Source organism: Mustela erminea, chromosome 1 (assembly GCF_009829155.1).
Source record: "Mustela erminea isolate mMusErm1 chromosome 1, mMusErm1.Pri, whole genome shotgun sequence".
NCBI classification, from domain to species: domain Eukaryota; kingdom Metazoa; phylum Chordata; class Mammalia; order Carnivora; family Mustelidae; genus Mustela; species Mustela erminea.
In genome coordinates, this window is record NC_045614.1 from 229,399 (window position 1) to 250,687 (window position 21,289).

General features: G+C 64.5%; 1 protein-coding gene across 2 annotated transcripts; it reads left to right on the forward strand.

Moving 5' to 3' along the window:
• Positions 1 to 267: 267 nt before the first annotated feature.
• HCN2 (hyperpolarization activated cyclic nucleotide gated potassium and sodium channel 2) lies at positions 268 to 20,631 on the forward strand. Of its 2 annotated transcripts, XM_032304161.1 has the most exons (8): positions 268 to 941; positions 10,685 to 11,108; positions 11,529 to 11,690; positions 12,062 to 12,280; positions 13,348 to 13,494; positions 17,328 to 17,568; positions 17,740 to 17,904; positions 19,803 to 20,631. In XM_032304161.1, the coding sequence occupies exons 1-8, from the start codon at positions 298 to 300 to the stop codon at positions 20,504 to 20,506; spliced, it is 2,706 nt and encodes a 901-aa protein (XP_032160052.1). In that variant the 5' UTR covers positions 268 to 297; the 3' UTR covers positions 20,507 to 20,631. The 2 variants fall into 2 exon arrangements, with proteins under 2 accessions (XP_032160052.1, XP_032160060.1); XM_032304169.1 differs by lacking the exon at positions 17,740 to 17,904.
• The last annotated feature ends 658 nt before the right edge of the window (positions 20,632 to 21,289 follow it).

Here is a 21,289-nt window from a genome sequence, read left to right on the forward strand (position 1 = left end):
GGCCTCAGTTTCCCTTTGTGGGACGAGGTCGGAGCGGATCTCCAAGGCCTCAGGCCGCGTGACCTTGGACCGGCTCCGACTGCGGGACCTCTGTTTCCCCGGCGGGGGGTAGAGGGGCGGCGCGCCAGGAGGGGGCTCCAGCAGAGGCGGGGCCCCAGCCCCGCCCCTCCCCCCGCGGTCCAGGCTCCGCCCCCGAGGCTCCGCCCCAGCCCGTGCCCCGCCTCCCCCCCCTCCCTCGGGCTCGGGCCGGCGGCGGCGGCGGCGGCTCCGCTCCGCACTGCCCGGCGCCGCCTCGCCATGGACGCGCGCGGGGGCGGCGGGCGGCCCGGGGAGAGCCCGGGCGCGACCCCCGCGCCGGGGCCGCCGCCGCCGCCGCCGCCCGCGCCCCCCCAACAGCAGCCGCCGCCGCCGCCGCCGCCCGCGCCCCCCCCGGGCCCCGGGCCCGTGGCCCCCCAGCAGCCGCCCCGGACCGAGGCGGCGCCCCCGGAGGCGACGGACGACGGCGGCCCGCGGGCCCGGCTCCGCAGCCGCGACAGCTCGTGCGGCCGCCCGGGCACCCCGGGCGCGGCGAGCACCGCCAAGGGCAGCCCGAACGGCGAGTGCGGGCGCGGCGAGCCGCAGTGCAGCCCCGCGGGGCCTGAGGGCCCGGCGCGGGGGGCCAAGGTGTCGTTCTCGTGCCGCGGAGCCGCCGCGGAGCCCGCGCCGGGCCCGGGCGCGGGGCCGGGGCCGGCGGACGAAGCGGGCAGCGAGGAGGCGGGCCCGGCGGGGGAGCCGCGCGGCAGCCAGGCCAGCTTCATGCAGCGCCAGTTCGGCGCGCTCCTGCAGCCGGGCGTCAACAAGTTCTCGCTGCGGATGTTCGGCAGCCAGAAGGCCGTGGAGCGCGAGCAGGAGCGCGTCAAGTCGGCGGGGGCCTGGATCATCCACCCGTACAGCGACTTCAGGTACAGCCACCGGGAGGGGCTGGCCTGCGCGGAGGGGCACCGCGAGCGGACGCGCGCGGGGGCCGTCCTTGGCGCACCTCGGGGAGGGCGGGGCTGTGCGCCCCGTGGGTGACCTCGGGGCCCCACGGTGACCTCGGGCGCGTCCGGAACCCGCCCGGTAATGGCCCGGGCGCGCGAGGCTCCGCCCTTGGAGGAGGACTGGGAAGCGCGCGCAGGCTCCCGCGGTGACCCCGGCGCGCCCCCTCCCACGCACCCTGGCATCTCCCTCCCTGCGGGATGGGCGCGCGTCACGGGCCGCAGGACCAGGGTCTGAGCGCGGAGGGGCGGAGAGGACGAATAGAGGGGAACGTGGGCGCCGGGGAGGCGGCAGAGCGGAAGGAAGGAGGAAGGAAGGGCGCCCGGGAAGGACGTGTCCGGGAGAGGCTGGCAGAGAAGGGGTTAAGGGAACATGGCCCTCTCCCACTGTCTCCACCTGCAGTCCACACCTCAGGGAGGCGCATTCAGGGTCCCCGGGCCTGGGTACTTTGAGGACAGGGCGCTGAGTGTGCTGGGGTTTCCAAGCTGCCCTCTCTGGCCGCAGCAGCTGGAGCCACTGGGTGGCGTGCCCATGTGTCAGTGGGTGTGTAGACGTGGATATGGATTAAGGCGGTTGATGCGTGGAAAGGCTCAGAGCAAGGCCCAATGTGAGGTCATCGCTGCATATGTTTGTGGTTCTTGTTCCTGGGCACGCTTCCTGTGGCCTGCAAGTGTGAACCGTATCACTGCAGGCTGTGTGTGTGTGTGTGTGTGTGTGTGTGTGTGATCACAAGCATGTGACTGCAGGGGGCGTGGGCCCTCGGGCCATAGGCCCAGTGATCTGGGGGGCAGTCTGGTCCCTAGGGGTGTGTCTGCATGGTAGATGTGCTGGGGAGAGATGGGGTGCGTGTGCATGGGATGGGTGTACATCGCTGGGCAGTCGGTAGGAGCTGAGCTGTGTGCACAGTGTGTGTGCCTGTGAAGTTGTGTATCCGTGAAGGAGGGGTGAGTTGCCGTTCGGGCCGTTTCCACAGGCCCCGCCAGCCCGGCGCTCCGGGCCACCGCGGTTTCAGCACCACGGACAGCGCCCGGGAAGGCGGTCCTGGCCCCTGGCCTCTGGCTCTTCTCAAGCCCTGCCTGCCCCCCACCCCAGCCCGAGTACTGCCACCCCCACCCCCCTGCCTGGTGCACTTGCTCCGGGATGTCCAGAGCTCAGAAGGGGGATTGTGGGATTCTCCCTTGTCCTGGACGTTCCGCAGCTCCCATGCTCAGTGGCTTGGGAAGTGGGGGCCCCAGGGGCACAGGAGTCAGGGCCAGACTGGGATTCCAACTCCTTACCCTTGGGGGGTGGGGGGAGTCTTGACTGGTGTCTTGAGTTTTTAGAGAGAGGCCAGGGGTGAGGGGACCTGGGGATGTGTGTTCCAGATAGGGTGCATCTGGCTGGTCCTGACCTGCATTTCCCTTGTAGGTGGTCCTAGGGCTGGGAGAGCTTGAGTCAGTGTCTCCACTCATGTTTCTGTGACCTGGCCAGCCTGTTGGGAAGTGACATCAGGGACGCAGTGGGCAGGGGGTGCAAAACATAGCCATTGCCCTGGGTCTTCTCCAGCTTGTCTGCCTGCAGGAACTCCCCACCCCCCCAACAGCAGTGGGTGGCCGTGGGGCACTTTGCAGTCTGAGGTGAGGATGTGCCAGGGAGCTGGGCCTCCTGGTCCCTGGGCCGTCTTGAGCATAGTCACCTGTGAGAATCTGGGCAGGCCACAAGGTCTGAGCTGAGCAGATAAACTGTACAACAGGGTTGAGCAAGCAGGGGTGGGGAGTGTGGCTTCGTTAGGACTGGGGAGACACTGTCAAAGGGAAAGCTTAAGTTATTTCCAAGCTGGAATGTGGTGGGGCCTCCACAGTGCCCCGTGTGCCCCTTCTAGGCCCTTCTGATTCAGGACCCCAAGCTCCCCAAGGTCCTCCTGGCCCAGGTGCTGTGGGAGCACCTTCCTTTTTTTTTTTTTTTTTTTAAAGATTTTATTTATTTATTTGACAGAGATCACAAGTAGGCAGAGAGTCAGGCAGAGAGAGAGAGGAGGAAGCAGGCTCCCTGCTGAGCAGAGAGCCCAGTGCAGGGCTCCATCCCAGGACCCTGAGAGCATGACCTCAGCCAAAGGCAGAGGCTTTAACCCACTGAGCCACCCAGGTGCCCCTGGGAGCAACTTCCTAATACTGATTCAGTCCTCATGTCTGCTGTGAGGTGGGTGCTGCCGCTCTTCAGGGAAAGGAGCAGAGAGAGGAAAAGCCAGTTGCCCAGTGCCGCACAGCCAGTCAGGGGCAAACCAGGGGTTTGCAGGGAGGCATTCTGGCCCCGGTGTCTGCACTCTCAACTGCCAGGCGGCCCAGGCTCTGGCCACGTCCCATCCGGGCCAGGAAGCAGTGGGAGGAACAAGGCATTCTGGGGACTGTTGGAGCTACCGGGGCAGCGGAAGGTGGGCTGTGGGTCTTCGCTCTGTTTCTGTGTGTATGAATTTTTGGAAACTACTCACGGAGCAGTGGCGAGGGGACTTTCCAGGCCTACTTCTCCACACTGCCCCCTTTTAAATCTGACCCGAACGTGCAGACGCCACGGCCTCTGGTGCCTGTGCCCACGCACTGTACAGGATTGGAAAGGGAGGGAGGCACCCCCGCCGGCCCCCAGCTTCCCTGTGCGAAGCCCCCGTGTCTCCACCTGCCTGAGCTCCGGCTTTCTGAGGGCCTTCCCGTGGCAGCTGCAGGGGCCTCGGGGGCCAGGAGGCTCTTGACCAGTGGGAATGGATGCGGAACGCCTCCTGGGGAAAGGCCCGACTGAACGCAGGAGCCCGTGGTGTTCCCGGACCAGGCCCCAGTGATGGACAGTGTTTGGGGCCGTCTGCAGCCAGGCCCTGTGCTGCCCATGGCTGGGGTTGAGTCCCCTTTGGGCCTCCCTGCCTTGGTTTCCCCAAACATGAGAGGGGGTGGTGGGAGCAAGAGGGGTGCCTTTCTCCGCTGCGTCTCCCCCTCTCCCCACTTCCCTGGAGTGGCCAGCCTTTGCACATGCTGCCCCTTGCCCTCACATGCCCTCACCCCCAGTTCTGACCCTCGGTCTCCCAGCTCACCCCTTGCCTCCCCTGGGCCCTCTCCCCTTCCCTTAATGTGTGTGCGCCCTGCCATTCGCGCCAGAAGTGGCCTTTTCCACTCGTGTGGCTTGCTGCCTCTCAGCCGCTGCCATGTGCATGAGGCCCATCGAGGCCTCGTCCCTTCCTGGGGTCTGGAGTGTTTGTGGGCTCGCAGAGAGACATGTATGGGGCCTGAGCAGAGGCCAGTGGGATGGTGACTCTCACTCCTGGGGCGCTTTGGACCGGCCCGGCCCCTTCTGAGGCTGTCTCTTCACCCAGAAAACCCGGCCTGTGGGCAACTCTGGTGCCGGCACAGAGAAGGCCACAGAGATGCTCTAGTTGCTTCCCCGGGGCAGGGGGTGAGCTCTGGAGGACCAAGTTCAAAGGACAGAGGGAACCATCAGCTGTGGAGGCCTTGATGTTCCTTCGGGGCACCCCGCAGTCCGTTCCCGAGTTGGGAAGGATGTCAGGACCAGAGGATGAGGAGGGGACCAGCCCTGGGGCCAGTGGGGAGGCCTACAGCCATGGCCAGAACCTCACTGAGTACCCAAGGCCTTGGCAGGGTCTTCTGCCCCTCCCCTCCAAGACAGCAAGAAAAGAAATGCAGTTAATTCCTCTTCCCAGCACTGATCCAGGGGCCAAGAGCCCTCATCGCGCCAGAGTTTGGGCGAGTGGCTTTCAACCCATCCCTAAGTCTGCAAGTGCCCGAGGTCTGACTTGAGTCTCTCCTGCCGCTGTTGGTCTTCAGTTCGATGTTCCCGATTGTCTGTCTCTGGGAGGCCTGGGGTGAGGGCAAAAGAGATGAGTTGGTCCCTTTCCTGCCCTTCAGGACCTCCCCTGGGGGTCCCCAGGGAGAATGGGATGTTGGAGGGGCTGGGTTGAAGAAACCAATGGGACAATCCCCAGATGGCCCGGCGGATCCTCCGGAGATCAGGATGCTGTGCTTTCTGCAAATACTGCATTCGCTCATGAGAATAAATCCTGCATTATCTGGGGTGTGGTGGGGGCCAGGGCGGGACGAGGCTTTCCCAGGCTGTGGACCCAGCCTGGGTCCTGTGGGGTCGGGTAGGGACAGGGGACAAATCCACTTCCCCAGGGAAGGAAGCTCCATGGTCCATTGGAAGGAGAGGGAAGAGGCCAGCTGGGGCTGAGGTCCCCCTCTTTTCTCCAGGGGTTTCCTGCCAGAATTTAGAATTTCTGGTCCCTGCTTTTTTTTTTTTTTAATTAAGATTTTATTTTTATTTATTTGACAGACAGAGATCACAAGTAGGCAGAGAGGCAGGCAGAGAGAGAGGGAGAAGCAGGCTCCCCGCTGAGCAGAGAGCCTGATGTGGGGCTCGATCCCAGGACCCTGGGATCATGACCCGAGCCGAAGGCAGAGGCTCAACCCACTGAGCCACCCAGGCGCCCCTCTGGTCCCTGCTTTTAAAACTTCCCATCTCCAAGCCCCTGACCTCAGCATCATGGGGCCTGGGCAGGACCAGGGGTCTGCTCGGGGTGGGGTGCGTGCCACACCCTGCCTCGTTCCCCCCCTCAAGGAACCTGCCCCAAATCCACCCAGCATAGGCCACCCCATCTCCCTCTTGGACTCTCGCTTCTGCCCCCTTCCTGACCTTCCCACTGCCAGCACGGGCTTCCCAGGATACACAGTTGTCTGTCTTTCCTTCTCACTTAAAGCCTCCCAAGGCCCCACAGAGCTCGGCTCCCCCCCACCCCCGCCATCTTCTCTCTCCTCGGCAGCACCAGGCCACCTGGCTGGCCTTGAGAGGGGACATCCCACTGAGGCCACAGGACCTTTGCACTGCTGCTTCCTCTGCCTGCAAACAGCTGCTTCTCCATCATCTGCCCAAGCTCCACACCCCCTGAGAAGCACCCCCCACCCCCCTGCTAACCTGTGACCCTCTGGAGGCTCCCACCCACTTACCTGTTTCTGTGGGAGGCCTGTCTGCCCCATTCCAGCAAGGGGAGAGCTGGGTCTGTGTGGCCACCAAGAGTCCTCATACCTGGCCTACCCCTGCCCCCACAGCCTGCCCCTCTCAGGCTCACCCTGGAATCTGGGCGGAACCTAGGCAGCTTCCTTTCCTAATCCTTGACACTCTGCACGGGACGGCTCAGGCCCCTAATCCTCCATCCCCAGCTCGCCCTTAATCACCCACCTCTGGGCTCTGATCTCCTCAGATTTGCCGGATCCCGTGGAGGGGGGTGCGTGGCGGGGGGTTGCCTATGCTCGCTGGCCCCTATCTGGCCCTGCCCCCCTGGTCCTGCTAGAGGAGGAATCTGGGCACCTGGCTTCTCTCGCTCAGCTCTCATCCGAGCCCAGAGAAAGGAAGGGCAGTGGCTCCAGCGGGAACAGGGTCTAGGGTGGTGTCAGCGCCAGGACCCGTGCCCCTGGGGGTGTGCAGTGCACCCAGGACAGGGCTCTGGGGCCCTCTCCCAGCCGCAGGGCCCCGGCTGGGGTCCTTGCCGTGGAGCCCTGCACTCCCTGTGGACTCAGGGGGACCCTGCGTCGCCCCAGCCCGCCCTTCTGAGGCTGCTGCCCTTCCGGGGTTGCACTGGAGACACAATGGTAGAGATCTGGGTGTTCCCGCAGAAGCGGGGACCCCACTGGGGTCTCCCTGTGATTTGTCAGGAAAGATTCTGAGATACGGGTTTGAATTATAGTCATTGAAGGCCGCGGATGCTGAAAGCTGACCTTGCACCAGCGCCTACTGGCTGCCCCGGGGGACCCCTGTGGTCCATGTCCCCCAGTCATGCTGGGGTGGCCCAGTGAGGGAAGGGTCTGGGCTGATGAGGCCCTGAGGCTCAGAAGAGAGAGATTCATCCCAGGCCACGCAGACCAGGAGCAAGGTCAGGGGAGGGGTCGGGGGCAGGGGCTCCTCTGTCCCACACCTGGATCGGTCGCCCCTACCCTCAGGTTCCCCTCGGTAGGTCCGCACGGGGCCCCTCTTCGCCCTCCTGCCCCCTTCCAGAGGGACCCGGGGCTCGAGAGGACAAGGGTCGGGGCTCTGGGCCCATGTGGGGCATCCGGTTGGAGTGGACGGTCACCCTAATGATAGCTGGGGGCTGGGCCGTTCTGCCCAGAGCTGCCCCGAGCTCCTCGGCAGCTGCCGGACCTCGACTCCCGACTCCTCATACACCCAGGGGACCCCACGCAGCCCGGGAAGACCGGCAGCTCCGAGTGGCAGGGCCCGCAGTCATTCCCCAGGGACCACGGGCAGTAGATGGGACCCAGCCCCAAACAGGCAGGCTGAGGCCAGAGCTCAGGTCCTGGAACCGGAAGGCATGGGTCTCCGCTCTGCCCCGCTCCCTGGCTGGGTCACCTCTCTCGTCTGTCGGTGCAGAAGCGTGGTGCCTGGCCCAACCCCCACCCCAAGAATAAAGGAGAGTGGGGCTCCCGGGAAGCTCAGGTGGTGATCCCGGGGTCCTGAGATCAAGCCCCGCATCGGGTTCCCTGCTCTGCTGCTCCCCCTGCTTGTGCTTGCTCGGTCTCTGACAAATAAATAAAATCTTCAAAAAATAAAATAAAAAATAAAAATAAAACACAGAACCTTAAAAAAAAAGAAGGTCCGAGGAGGAGGACCTCGCATTCCGGGCTTTCAGCTTGCTTCCAGCCTCTCCCCGTGGTTTCTGGTCGTCCGTCCCCCCCACCTTGGTTTCTAGGTTCTCTCTGGTAGTTTCTAGTCTCCCCTCTGGTTTTGAGCCCCCCCCCCCCGCCCCCGGTAGTTTCTAGCACCCACCCCCAGTCTCTAGGCTTTCCCTGGTAGTTTCTAGTCTACCCCCTGCTTTTGAGGTCCTTTGGTGGTTTCTAGTCCCCCCACCCCATGGTTTCTAGGCGCTCTCGTGGTTTCTAGGCTCCCCCGCAGAGGTTCTAGGCCCTCTGGTCTTCTCAGTTACTCTTTCCTGCTTGCTTTGTCCTGGGGTCTGTGCCCCAAGTTGGGGGAGGAGGCAGGACAGGACTCCGTTCACAGAGGTGGGGGTGGGGTTAGAAGCTCTAAGCACCAGGGGAGCACGGAGGGGGGGGTGCGGTGAGAATGGGGAGCTGGGGGGCCCCTAATCCCAGATCCTGGCCATCCCTCGCTGGAGTTCCTCCTCTGCTTCCCAGGCTCTCCCGCGCTCCCACTGTCCCCCATCCCGGCCGCTCAGAGAAGGCTCCCCGCGCCGGGTGTGGCCCCGCAGGACCCTCAGAGGCTGCCCGCGCCCCCCTGAGGGAGAGGAGAGTGAGGGCCTCGGGGCTGCGGGACTTGCCCAAGTGACACCTGCCAGCAGGCCGGAAAAGCGGGTGTCAACCCAGGTCTGGCTGCTGCCGCCAAGGTGCCAGACGCTGGGTGCCTTCCAGCCTTTGGCTCTCGAAGACTGAGCTACTGTGAACATCTTGGTACAAATTGGTTTTTAATTTTTTTCTCTTCCTCTTGGACAGTTTCCTTGGGATCACTTGCCCGAGGTGGAGCGCCTGGGTCCGCCTGCAGGCCTGGCTGCTGGCACCTCACAGTGCTGTCCAGAGAGGGGCCGGCCACTCCCTGCGGCCAAGCCAGGGCTGGAGCTCACGGCCTCTGCCAGTCTGGGCGAGTCCCCCAGCCCTGGGAACCGCAGTCCGCTCTTCGGACATCCAGGAAGGGGGAGTCAGGGAGGGGCGGCTTCTGAGGGTCTTAGGGGCCCAGTCCTGCCCATGTGTGACTGAGCCTTCTCTACATGCATGCGGGACCCCCAGCCGTGATCAGCGGTGGGGTGCTGGGCCCCTGGGAGAGCCCTGCACACGGCGGGCTGGGGTGGGCTGGTGGCTAGCCAGGTCGACGTGCGTGATCTGGGCTGGGGGTCGCTCCTCACACTGTGAAGTAAGCAAAATAAAATAAAAGACTGTTCAAAATTCGAGACCCTCCTTTACCTGAATCTAGGCAGGGAGTGTGGGCTCCAACCCCAGATCTGGGGCATTTGCTCATCACTGAGACCCCCATCCTGTGCTCTGTTTTCCTTGTGTTTTTTATAGTGTCGATACGTATGTATGTGTGTGTGTGGGTGTGTATATATAAAACACAGAGAGGCTGGCGTTTAATCATTTAAAAATGTGCAATTGAACGACAGTAAGTACAACCACAGTGGTGCGCGGCCGTCGCCACCGTCCGTGTCCGAACTCTCTCATCCCCCCAACAGAACCTCTCCCCATTCAACCTCTGCCCCCAGCCCCCGCGAGCCCCCTTCCGGTCCACGGAGGAGCCTGGTCTGGACGTTTCACACGTGTGGACTCACACCCCGTGGGGCCTCCTGTGCCTCGTTTCCTCTCGGAGCGTCTGGGCTCAGGGTCCATCCCTGGCGCCAGGCATGGGGGCCTCACTCCTACTCGAGGCCAGGGGCGCTCCCGCTCGTAGGGACCGTGTGTGGGTACGACCCACACAAGCTTCCATCTGCTGTTGTGAATCCTACCCCTGGGAACATGCTGTGCGGGTGTCTCTGAGTTCTTGGGGTTCACACCCGGGGTTCGGAACTGCTGGGTCAGACAGTAATTCTGTTTACATTTTTTAAAAGATTTTATTTATTTATTTGAGCAGCAGGAGGGGCAGAGGGAGAAGCAGGCTCCCCGCTCTGTGGTGCTTGATCCCCAGGACCCCAGGATCCTGACCCAAGTTGAAGGCAGATGCTTCACCAACAGGGCCCCCCAAGCGCCCCTCTGTTTACAGTTTTGAGGAACCAACAGAGCGGTTTTTCCTTGGAGTAGTTCTGATGGGTGTTTTCTCGATGCCTACAGTGCTGGGCACCCGTCAGTGGGCCCCGGGATTCACGCAGGGCTCCTGCCCAGCCGGCGACAGATGCTCCTTGCGTGGACAGGCCTCTCTCTGAGAGCACTCCCAGGCGGAGTTTTGAGTTGACCCCAGGGATGTGTATCTGTCCTGGGGGTGGTTGGGAGTGAGACCAACCCCAGTCCGTGTTCAGGTGACTCTGTCCCATTGAATGTCTTGCCCCTCAGCTACTCCTGCCTCCCAGGCAGCCCTACAGCCGCCCTGGGCGCGGGGGCGCCCCGCCTCTTCCTTGCTGTCTCCCCGCCCCTAAGGGTCCCCCCTTCTTTGTCTTCAGGTGGGAGCCCAGCTGGTCCAGAAGGTGTTGGACTCTGGATCCTGCCTGCCCCGCCCCCCCAGCCCCTGCTGCCCCCCACTGTGCCTGCTCTCCACTCCCCTCCCCCACTCCCCCTCCTCTTGCTTGTCTCCCGTCTCCTTCACACCCAGAGTGAGTTTTTTGGCCGCTAACCCTGTGTTGAACGCTTGGACCTTTTCGGTGGTGGGAAACATAACCAGCTTGGGGGCCACCTCCTGGCCTCGGCCGGGTCTCCTGCTTCTTCCAGGAGGGAACGTGGGAGCTGGGTCAGCCGGAAGGATGCCGGCCGGGGGAGCCCAGCGGGCAGTGGGGTGCCGTCTGGGGGCCAGAGAGCCAGACAGCAGAGTACCCGGAGCGGGGGTACACACTAACTGTGACTCGAGGCCAGAGTCTTGGCTTTGCTGCAGGAGGTGAGGTCTGGCCTGGTCCCCGAAGGCAGGCGCAGGTGTGAGGTGGGGCCATCTGGACCCCGGAAGGGCTGGGTGTCGGCCAAGGCCTGGAGGCGTGACCGCCCGCGCCTCCCCCCAGGTTCTATTGGGACTTCACCATGTTGCTGTTCATGGTGGGAAACCTCATCATCATACCTGTGGGCATCACCTTCTTCAAGGACGAGACCACAGCCCCGTGGATCGTGTTCAACGTGGTCTCGGACACGTTCTTCCTCATGGACCTGGTGCTGAACTTCCGCACGGGCATCGTGATCGAGGACAACACGGAGATCATCCTGGACCCCGAGAAGATCAAGAAGAAGTACCTGCGCACGTGGTTTGTGGTGGACTTCGTGTCCTCCATCCCCGTGGACTACATCTTCCTCATCGTGGAGAAGGGCATCGACTCCGAGGTCTACAAGACGGCGCGCGCCCTGCGCATCGTGCGCTTCACCAAGATCCTCAGCCTCCTGCGGCTGCTCCGGCTCTCGCGCCTCATCCGCTACATCCACCAGTGGGAGGAGGTGCGCGCGGCGGGCGCGGGGCGGGCGCGGGGGCGGCGCGGGGGCGGACAGGCGCGGAGCCGGGGGTCGCGGGCCGGGGCCGGGACCGTGCGGCGGTCGCGCTCCCCCTTCCCTGCGCCCTGGAAAAGCAGGATCCACGGCGTCGGACCCGCTCAGCACGGAGAGTCACCTGACCCCTGCCGCCCATGTCCTCGGACCCAAGCCAGACGGTGTCGCCCCCCCATCCCCCACCCCCGGCCTCCGACCCGGGCCACGCCCTCTGGGCTGGGACAGCGGCTAACCCCGAGGGCGGCGGGGGCGCCTGCGCACCTGTCGCGGCCGCCGGGCCTGCTCCGCCACACCGCCCCCCCCCCACCCCGGCCCCGGCGAAGGGGCGGCGGCGGGACGGTCGGCGGGACCCTGACGCCCGCCCCCCCGCAGATCTTCCACATGACCTACGACCTGGCGAGCGCCGTCATGCGCATCTGCAACCTGATCAGCATGATGCTGCTGCTGTGCCACTGGGACGGCTGCCTGCAGTTCCTGGTGCCCATGCTGCAGGACTTCCCGCGCAACTGCTGGGTCTCCATCAACGGCATGGTGGTGAGCCGCGGCGGCCGGCGGGCGCGGGGGGCTCCGCGGGCGACTTCCACGCCGTCGTCCGAGCGGCAGCTCCCGCCCGGCCCGAGCCCGCCGTGGGCGAGCGGTGCCCGGGCGGCCAGACGTCGGAAGCACAGAGGGAGGCCCAAGCGCCTGTGGGCTCCCGGCTGAGACGCTGCCTGTTAACAGGGGCTAGTGTGGGGGGCCAGACTCAGGCCCCGGCGTCCAGAGGGTCTGGGCGGACGGGTCTGGGGTCAAGGGACTCCCCGGGGCGTGAGCACCCTAGCCCCCTCCCCCAGGGCCGTGAGTCCCCGCCCCCGCCCCGCCCCCCAGGGCCGTGAGCCCCCTCCCACCGGCCCCCCACGGCCTTGCAGAACCACTCGTGGAGCGAGCTCTACTCCTTCGCGCTCTTCAAGGCCATGAGCCACATGCTGTGCATCGGGTACGGGCGGCAGGCCCCGGAGAGCATGACGGACATCTGGCTGACGATGCTGAGCATGATCGTGGGCGCCACGTGCTACGCCATGTTCATCGGCCACGCCACGGCGCTCATCCAGTCCCTGGACTCCTCCCGGCGCCAGTACCAGGAGAAGGTCTGAGGGGCGGGTGCTGGGGGGCCGCCCCGCCGCCCCGCCTCCCCGGCTTCGGGTGCAGAGCCTAGATGGGGGGCCGGTGGGGGTGGGGAGCTGTAGGGGCTGAGGACCCTGAGAGGTCTGTGGCCGGGACTAGCAGGGCCGGGAAGGTCCGGGGCCTGGTGAGGGAAGTCTGGAGCCCAGAGGGCAGCTGTCCAGGGGGCGGGGCTCACCCCAGGGTCTCTGGGACAGCTTGGGAGGTGCTGGGGCAGGGGAGGGTCGCTGGAGGACACGCTCAGGGGCTGGGGCAGCCTCCACAGGGCAAGTCCTAGGGCTGGGGGTCAGGGAAGGGCTGAGGGGGTGATGGCCCCAGGTGCTGGCCCTCCTGGACACCAGTCCGTCTGTCCTGCACTGCTACCTAGTGGCCGCTCCTGGCTGGGCAGCTGTGAGTGCCCCCCACGGCCACTGCCCCAAGCAGTGCCAGCAGGGTCAGCCGGGTCAGCTGGGCCTGGTGCCAGGAACCCCGGCTGTCCGGAAGCCACGGGCCTCACACCCAGACATGAGCTGGCGCTGCCACCCGCCGGCATCACGGGTTCCGCTGAGCTCAGGGCAGCTGTGTCCGGGCGCAGCCGGGGCGGAAACGGGATGGGGCACCCCTGGGAGCACCGTCCTGGGGACAGCAGGGCCTGGCACCCCCGCCCTGATCAGGAGGGGCTGAGCCGTTAGTTTCTGGCGAGATCTTTGGAGAGGTGAGCCTAGGGGATTCCGCCCAGGATCTCGGGGAACCTGGGGGATCCAGACCAGCCTACTTACTGCAAGGGCCCTCGAGTCAAGCTGTGCTTCCCTTTCTGGGGGTTGGGCTGCCCGATAAAATTCAGAACACAGGGGTGACTCTTCTCAGTGTAAGCTCGTCCACACCTTGCACAGGACGCCTGTAACTACTTCTGTATTATCTGAAATTCTGATTTAACAGGGCCCCCGTGTTTGCTGTCATTGTTGTCAAAGCCAGCAGCCCCATGTGGGCTGAAGCGGGGTGGGGGGGGCCCGGAGGTGGCGCCACTGACCACCCCCCCACCCCCGCTGTGCAGTACAAGCAGGTGGAGCAGTACATGTCCTTCCACAAGCTGCCCGCCGACTTCCGCCAGAAGATCCACGACTACTACGAGCACCGTTACCAGGGCAAAATGTTCGACGAGGACAGCATCCTGGGGGAGCTCAACGGGCCGCTGCGGGAGGTGAGGCCACCCTCGCTGGGGACCCTCGGCTGGAAATAGGGACTGCCAGGCTCCCCGTCCCAGAGATGGGTTAGCCCATACAGTGCCACGGGCTGCATCTACGCACTCTCGGCGGCCGGAAGTCCTCCCGTGCTATACCCCCACGATGCCCCTTGGGTTCCCCCACAGCCTCTGTTTCATCCCGCTTAGCCAGTCTGGGCTCCCTCGTTAGACGGGGGCGGGGCGGGGGGACAACACGGGGCAGAGGCTGACGGGAGGAGGCGGACCCAGTGCGGTCCTCGGTCTTGACTGTCCAAGCCCTGCCCCTCATGGCCGGTGTGACGTCGGGCAGGGGGCCCAGAGCAGCTCGGTTCCCGCCAGCCGGGGGCTTCCGACGATGGGCCTGGCCTCTGTCACATTCTGGAGCCTGGAAATCTCAGGCCCGGGTGTCATGGGGCCCCATGCCCTCCGGAGGCTCCAGGACAGGGTCCTTCCTGCATCTCGCAGCTCCTGGTGTCCCTCTGTGCGTGGCCACCCCCCATCCCATCGCTGTGCCGTCATGTGGCCTCCTCCCCCGTGTACCTGTGTCCCCGCTTTTATGAGAACACCTGTCGCTAGGCTCAGGGTGACGCTACTCCAGTGCAACCTCGTGTTAGCCGATGACGCCTGCAAGACCTTGTTTCCAGCCGAGGTCCTGTCCACAGGCACCAGGGGTCAGGACTTGAACATGTGTTTTTTGGGGGCAGGATTAAGCCCACAACCCTGACCAGGTGGTAGCTGGGCGCCTGCTCTGAACTCCACCCTGTGCCGTCAGGGAGGTGGGGGGGGCATGGCAGTGACCGCCGGGGGCAGGAGGAGCTCCGGGAAGGATGCGGGATGGGGAAGGTGACGTCTGAGCGAGGCCCGGCGAGCCCGCAGGTGTCCCAGGTGGCAGGCACAGCTGGGGCCAAGGCCCTGAGGAGGGAAAGATGACGTGTGTCCTGCGGACCAGGGCAAGGACTAGAAGGGGGTATGGGGCGGGGGAGGGGGGAGGGGGCGGGTGGGGCGGGGACGGGTCCTGGGTGCTGCTGCTGCTCTGGGAGGGCTGCCATTTCTTCTGAGGGTGGGGGCCGTTACCTCCCACGAGGCAGGCACTGTGCTTAACCTCACACGGAACATTTAATTGTTCCGGATCGCTCCTTCAGAGAGAGAAAGAGCCCACAGACCGTAAGACACATAGATTCCCATAGTTTGGGGTTTGTTTTTGTTTTTTAAAGATTTTGTTTTTTGACAGAGATCACAAGCAGGCAGAGAGGCAGGTGGGGGGTGGGGGAAGCAGGCTCCCCGCTGAGCAGAGAGCCCGATGCGGGGCTCGATCCCAGGACCCTGGGATCATGGCCTGAGCCGAAGGCAGAGGCTTTAATCCACTGAGCCACCCAGGCGCCCCAGTTTGGTTTTTTTTTTTTTTTTAAAACTATGCATTTTCAGCCACCTCTGTACCTAATGTGGGGCTCGAACTCAGTGCCGGGAGATCGAGAGCCCCACGCTCCACAGGCTGAGCCAGCCGGCCGGCCCGCAGTCCCTTAGGCTCTAATGGGGCCATTACCACTGTCTAAGCACACCGCACGTCGCCCCCAGGAGGGCACCCGTGGCTGCAAGCCACCACGCCCTGCTCCCTTCCCCCAGTCCCTCGCAAGCCAGATTTGGTAATTATTTAAGCGTTTATGCAATTCCAAGGTTGAATTTACAAAAACACATGCATTCAGAAAATTTCTGGCTTCTATCCTGACCCTCTGCCTGATTTGCTCCTGCTGTATCTTCCATGTTCTTTGTTAACGCACAGCAAAGGTGGGCTCCCTCTGAGCTCCCTTTGCTGGACCCTTCCTGCTGCAAGGTCCTTCAGGCAGCGAGGCCCCAGGGCTGCCCCCAGGGTCCCCAAGCTCCGCGGGCGGCCATGCACGGCACTCACTTTTGTGGGTTTGCTCATGCATTTGGGACAGGGCTGAGGGGTGAGGGCAGGGTCCAGTCCCGCTGGGAGGGACACCCACCCCAAATGCGCAGGTGAGAGGTGCATCTGGGGCAGCCATGTGGGATTTTCATGCTCCACAAATGCTTGCTGAATACAGTAGGCGTGACATGTGTGATTGCCGTATGAAGTGCGTCGATGGTGTTTGCTGTATACAGCAGGCGCGACATGTGTGATTGCCGTACAAAGTGCGTCGATGGTGTTTGCTGTATACAGCAGGCGCGACATGTGTGATTGCCGTACGAAGTGCGTGGATGGTGTTTGCTGTATACAGCAGGCGTGACGTGTGTGATTGCCATACGAAGTGCGTCGATGGTGTTTGCTGTATACAGCAGGCGCGACATGTGTGATTGCCGTACAAAGTGCGTCGATGGTGTTTGCTGTATACAGCAGGCGCGACATGTGTGATTGCCGTACGAAGTGCGTGGATGGTGTTTGCTCTTTCTGTACCCAGCAGGTGCCATCCATTGTGTCTACATAGCAGATTCTCAGCCCCTGATTTCTGTACAGGGTAGGAGTTCAGTACCTACTCTCTGTATACAGCAGGCACTCAGTACATAGGTACTGTACGTAGTAGGCCCCAATACCTGTGTACAGCAGGGGCACATGCCTGCTCGCTGTGCACAGCCTGATCCGGGGGCTCACCCATACTTCCTCGGAGGACGTGTGTGCTTGGGTCTTCTCCGCACATCTCGCTTTGGGGTTACCGGGGATTCACGTTCACCTTCTGCTCTGGGGCTGAAACGTCTGGTTTTTGCCTCATCACTGCTGGGGCCGCCTCCGGCATGGCCCCGTGTGCTTGGCCAGATCTCCGGACTTCTAACACGCTGTCCCGTCGGCTCTGTGTGCCAAACCCCAGGGAGCGGTGGGGGCTGGCCGGCAGGTCCCAGCGCGTGGGAGGGCTCGCCCCACCGCCCTGCTCTTCTCACGAACAGGCTTTCCTGCGACTTTTGCTCATTTGTTCTAAATGACCTTGGCTAGTTTCAGCAATTCCCAAGCAAACCCGATGGGCTTGTTGTTGGGATCTGGACACTCGTGTCCACGAGTGGGGAGAATGGACGTCTCATCCACACGGCGGTGAGGAGCTCTGCCTGGCCACGGAGCGCGTGCCCGCGTCCGCCGTGCCTCTCGGGGTGTCTGCACGCTCTCCTCAGACGCGTCCGGAAGTCTCTTAAGGTCAAGCCCTGCCGTCTTGCTCAGCGCTCTGTGCCGGCGCAAACAGGGTCCTCCGGCTGCTGTGTCGTCTTCTCCGTGGCTCGTTGGCCACAAGAGGGCTGTCGGTTTGGAAGGCTCAGCTCCCCCTTTTATCGAAACGTGTCTTACCGAGGTGTGCGCACTCGATGGGCGAGCGTGGGACCCTCCCGTGACTAATGCTCAGATCGACTGCGGGACGTCCCACCTCACCCTGACCTCTGCCGCCGTGGAGCCCTTGACCGTTCTCGGGTTGGTGCGCTGATTCCTTGTGCTCTCGCTTGCTGTTTGGGTTGACTCCTCTGACCGTTGTGGTTTCCCGTGGATGCTTTCGGGTTCCCGGGTCAGCATGTTAAAGAAGATAGTAGAGGGATCTGGCGTCCTGTTTTCCTTCCTGTTCTTACGTCTCTGATGGCCTTTCCTGCCTCATCGCACGGGCGGGTGTGGCCAACAGAGCTAACTGGCGGGGACTCCGCACACATCTGGTCTTGCTCCTGTCTTGTGGTCAAGCCTCCGGGGTCCGCCCGCTTCAGGCTACAGTGTTGAACTCCTTTGGTAGATGAAGAAACTGAGGGTCTGAGGAGGAGACAGCCCCCAAAGGAGGGCCAGAGGGGACGAGGACTTGGGCCCTGTGTCACCCCGCTTCCCACCCCTCCAGGAGATTGTCAACTTCAACTGCCGGAAGCTGGTGGCCTCCATGCCCCTGTTTGCCAATGCCGACCCCAACTTTGTCACGGCCATGCTGACCAAACTCAAGTTCGAGGTCTTCCAGCCGGGCGACTACATCATCCGCGAGGGGACCGTGGGCAAGAAGATGTACTTCATCCAGCACGGCGTGCTCAGCGTGCTCACCAAGGGCAACAAGGAGATGAAGCTGTCCGATGGCTCCTATTTCGGGGGTGAGCGTCCGGGGGCCCGCAGGGGTGCTAGTGCGGGTGCACCCCGGCAGAGGGGAGGAGGCTGGGCTGCGCACGCCGCAGGTGGGAGGCCCCAGGGCTGGGCGGGCAAGAAGGTGTTCCTCGGAGGCCGAGGTCCTGCTGGGCTGAGGCCGCCGCCCGGGCCCCGTGCAGAGATCTGCCTGCTGACGCGGGGCCGGCGCACGGCCAGCGTGCGCGCCGACACCTACTGCCGCCTCTACTCCCTGAGCGTGGACAACTTCAACGAGGTGCTAGAGGAGTACCCCATGATGCGGCGGGCCTTCGAGACTGTCGCCATCGACCGCCTGGACCGCATCGGTGAGTGGGCTGGTCTCCAGGGGCCGCCAGCCCGTGAAGAGGGGGCGTGGCCCGCCGACGGACCCTCCAGGGCCCTTCTTGTCCCCAGACCTGATTTTCTGACCTGCTTTGGCCCGTAGCCAGATGTGGCCCTGGTCTTCCAAGGAGGAGGGAGTGTGGTGTGTTTCCAGTTGTGCAGAACTTCTGCTCCCTTGGGAGACACTCCTGGAGCACCTCTAGTGTGTCCGCCAGTGTCGCCGCCGGACTGGGAGGCTGTCGTAGAGGCCATGCTCGGGCTTCTGCTACAGAGGAGGGGCTGGGGGGCTGGCGGGCTTCCTTGTGATGCTGGGTGGAGGCTGGGAGGAGTGTTGTCGGGTATGAAGCGACAAGGCATGTTCTGGGAGTGGACGTGGCACAGGCCAGGGCCTGGGGTCCAGGGAGCGCAGAAGCCGGGAGGAGGGCGCTTGGGGAAGCAGGCGGGGACCAGGCACTCGGGACCCACTAGCTGTGGAGGCAGGAGCTTGGACTATGAATCAGGAGCAGTGGGGAGCCACGGATGGTGCTAGGCAGGGGAGGAGCCGACAGGATCTGCGTTGTACGAGCGCGGGTAGGTTACAGGAGATGGAGGCCTGGCTTCAAGTGGTGGCCTTGGGTGTAGGGAGAGGCCGAGGCTACTGTCGGAAATGGTTGAGAGGGGGAGCCCTCAGGACCCACCGAGGACCAGATGTCTGAGTCAGGCAGACCAGGCCCCACTGCTGTCCGTGGGAATCAAGAGCCAGAGGACGAGGGTTGGGCGGCGTGCACGGGTGTTGGAGGAGATCCCGGGAGCGTTCCATTCGTGCTTCGCACAGCGGGCGCTCGTACCTGCTCTACGCAGGAGGTGCTTCACACACGTGCAGGTGGAAGATGCTGAGACTTGCCTGCTCCATGCCGAAGGCTCTCCGACGTGCTTGTCCGGCGAGCACTCCTGGCATGCGGCTCGGCGCCCGCTGCAGGCGCTCAGCACCCGGGACGGACGGCGCGGGCTTGCTGTCCAGCAAGGCCTGCCTCGTGTGCACCACACACACTTCACGTGCTTGCTGTATACTGTGGGAGCACAGTACATGTTTCCTGGATACAAGAAGTGTTCGGGGCAAGCTGGCAGTATACAGTAGGGGTCTCGTACCCGCTTTGCCTATGCCATGGGTGTTCTGCGTGCCTACTACAAACAGGTACTGGATTAGTGCCTGCTGAATACAGCAGGTACTCAATGTCTGCTTGCTGTATGCACATGGTGGCAGGTCATGCCTGCTTACGGCATACAGGAGGTGCTCAGTTCTGTCTGCTCTACACCACAGGCAGCTGGTATCGGCCATAGGCAGGAGGGGCCCTGAGCATGCTCGCTGTATACAGGGAGTGCTTACGCGGATGCAGCGGTTTCTTGACCCCTGTGTGCTAGTCTGCGGAACGAGGGCCCAACACCCACATGCCCTCCACGCCCTTGCTGTATCCAGCAGGTGCTCAGTGGCTACTGTATACAGAAGGTGCTCCGTGCAGGTTTATGATCTCCAGCAGGTGTGAGTGTGTGTGTGCGTGCGTGTGTGATGCCAGCAGGTTCATGGTGGCGTGCAGGAGGTGGTCTGTGCACACTGGCGGTACAGAGCAGGAGCTGGTACTCACAGTGGGATGTATAGAACGGACGCCCAGCACCTGCTGGCTGTATGCAGGAGGTGCCCCATGTGTGCTCGCAGTATATAAAAAGTTTTACTGTACGCAGCAGGCGCTGGGTACCATGCTCTGTACACGGCACACTCCTGCCTGCGGGCTGTGCGTGGATGAGGCTGCCGCGCACTCGTGTCACTGTGCACCCCCAGCAACACCCCCCCAACCCCCGCTCAGCCCCAGGAGCGCCCCCGCTGACGCCCCTGCCCTGCCCCCAGGCAAGAAGAACTCGATCCTGTTACACAAAGTGCAGCACGACCTCAACTCCGGCGTGTTCAACAACCAGGAGAACGCCATCATCCAGGAGATCGTCAAGTACGACCGCGAGATGGTGCAGCAGGCCGAGCTGGGCCCGCGCGTGGGCCTCTTCCCGCCGCCGCCGCCGCCGCAGGTCACCTCGGCCATCGCCACGCTGCAGCAAGCTGTGGCCATGAGCTTCTGCCCGCAGGTGGCGCGGCCGCTCGTGGGGCCCCTGGCGCTGGGCTCGCCGCGCCTCGTGCGCCGCCCGCCAACGGGGCCCGCGGCCGCACCCTCCGCCTCCGCCTCGCCGGGGCCCGCGCCCTCCGCCGCCAGTCCTCCCGGCGCGCCCGCCAGTCCCCGGGCGCCGCGGACCTCGCCCTACGGCGGCGCGCCCGGCTCCCCCGCCGCACCCCGCGCCGGACCCGCGCTCCCCGCGCGCCGCCTGAGTCGGGCCTCGCGCCCGCTGTCCGCCTCGCAGCCCTCGCTGCCCCACGGCGCGCCCGGCCCGGGCCCCGCGGCCTCGGCGCGCCCGGCCAGCAGCTCCACGCCGCGCTTGGGCCCTGCGCCTGCCGCCCGGGCCGCGGCGCCCAGCCCGGACCGCAGGGACTCGGCCTCGCCCGGCGCTGCCGGTGGCCTCGACCCGCTGGACTCCGCGCGCTCGCGCCTCTCGTCCAACTTGTGACCTTTGCCACGCCGCCCCGCGGGCCCGGGCGGGCCGGGGGCGGGGCCGTCATCCACACCAAAGCCATGCCATTGCGCGCTGCCCCGGCCGCCGGCCGCCCGCCCCAGAAGCCATAGAGGAGTCCTAGGTAGTCATAGTCGGACGGGCGGGCCGGGGCGGCAAGGCAGCCCCCTCTGAGCCCCCGCCGCGCCCCCCATCGCCCTGCGCCCAACCACATCGTTCTCGCCCCCACCCCCCACCGGCAGTGGCCTCGCCTGCGTGCGAGCGAGCGAGGGGGCCCCTTCACCTCGGTGCCTCAGTTCCCCCAACTGTGAAACGGGGCCGGGGCCGGCCCGGTGGCCGGAAGGAGATGGCTGTGGAGGCCTGCCCGCCCCCGCCCTCGCAGGTGGCCCGTCCCATGAGGATTGTGTTTTTTAAGTGCAATACTTGGCCGCCGGCTTCCTGCTGCCCCCCCCCCCCCCCCCGCGCTCACGCAATAACTGGCCTGGCCCCGTCCACGCGCGCCCCGTGGTCATGTCCCCGGAGCCGGCACACCCAGCCCCCTCCAGCGCCCCGTGCCCAGGAGTGCGTCGTCCCCACGGCGCAGGGGGCGCGGGGGGTGCGGCCGGGCCGCCGTCGGGATGAATGTACTGGCAGCCGAGGCAGCAGCCCCCGCCGTACTCCGCGCCCCTGACCCCCACACCCCCATTCCGCGCAATAAACGACAGCATTGGCGCCCAGCCTGCTGGCCTCTGATTGCTCGCGGCCAGGTCCCAGGTGCCAGCGCACTGGGGCCGGCGGAAG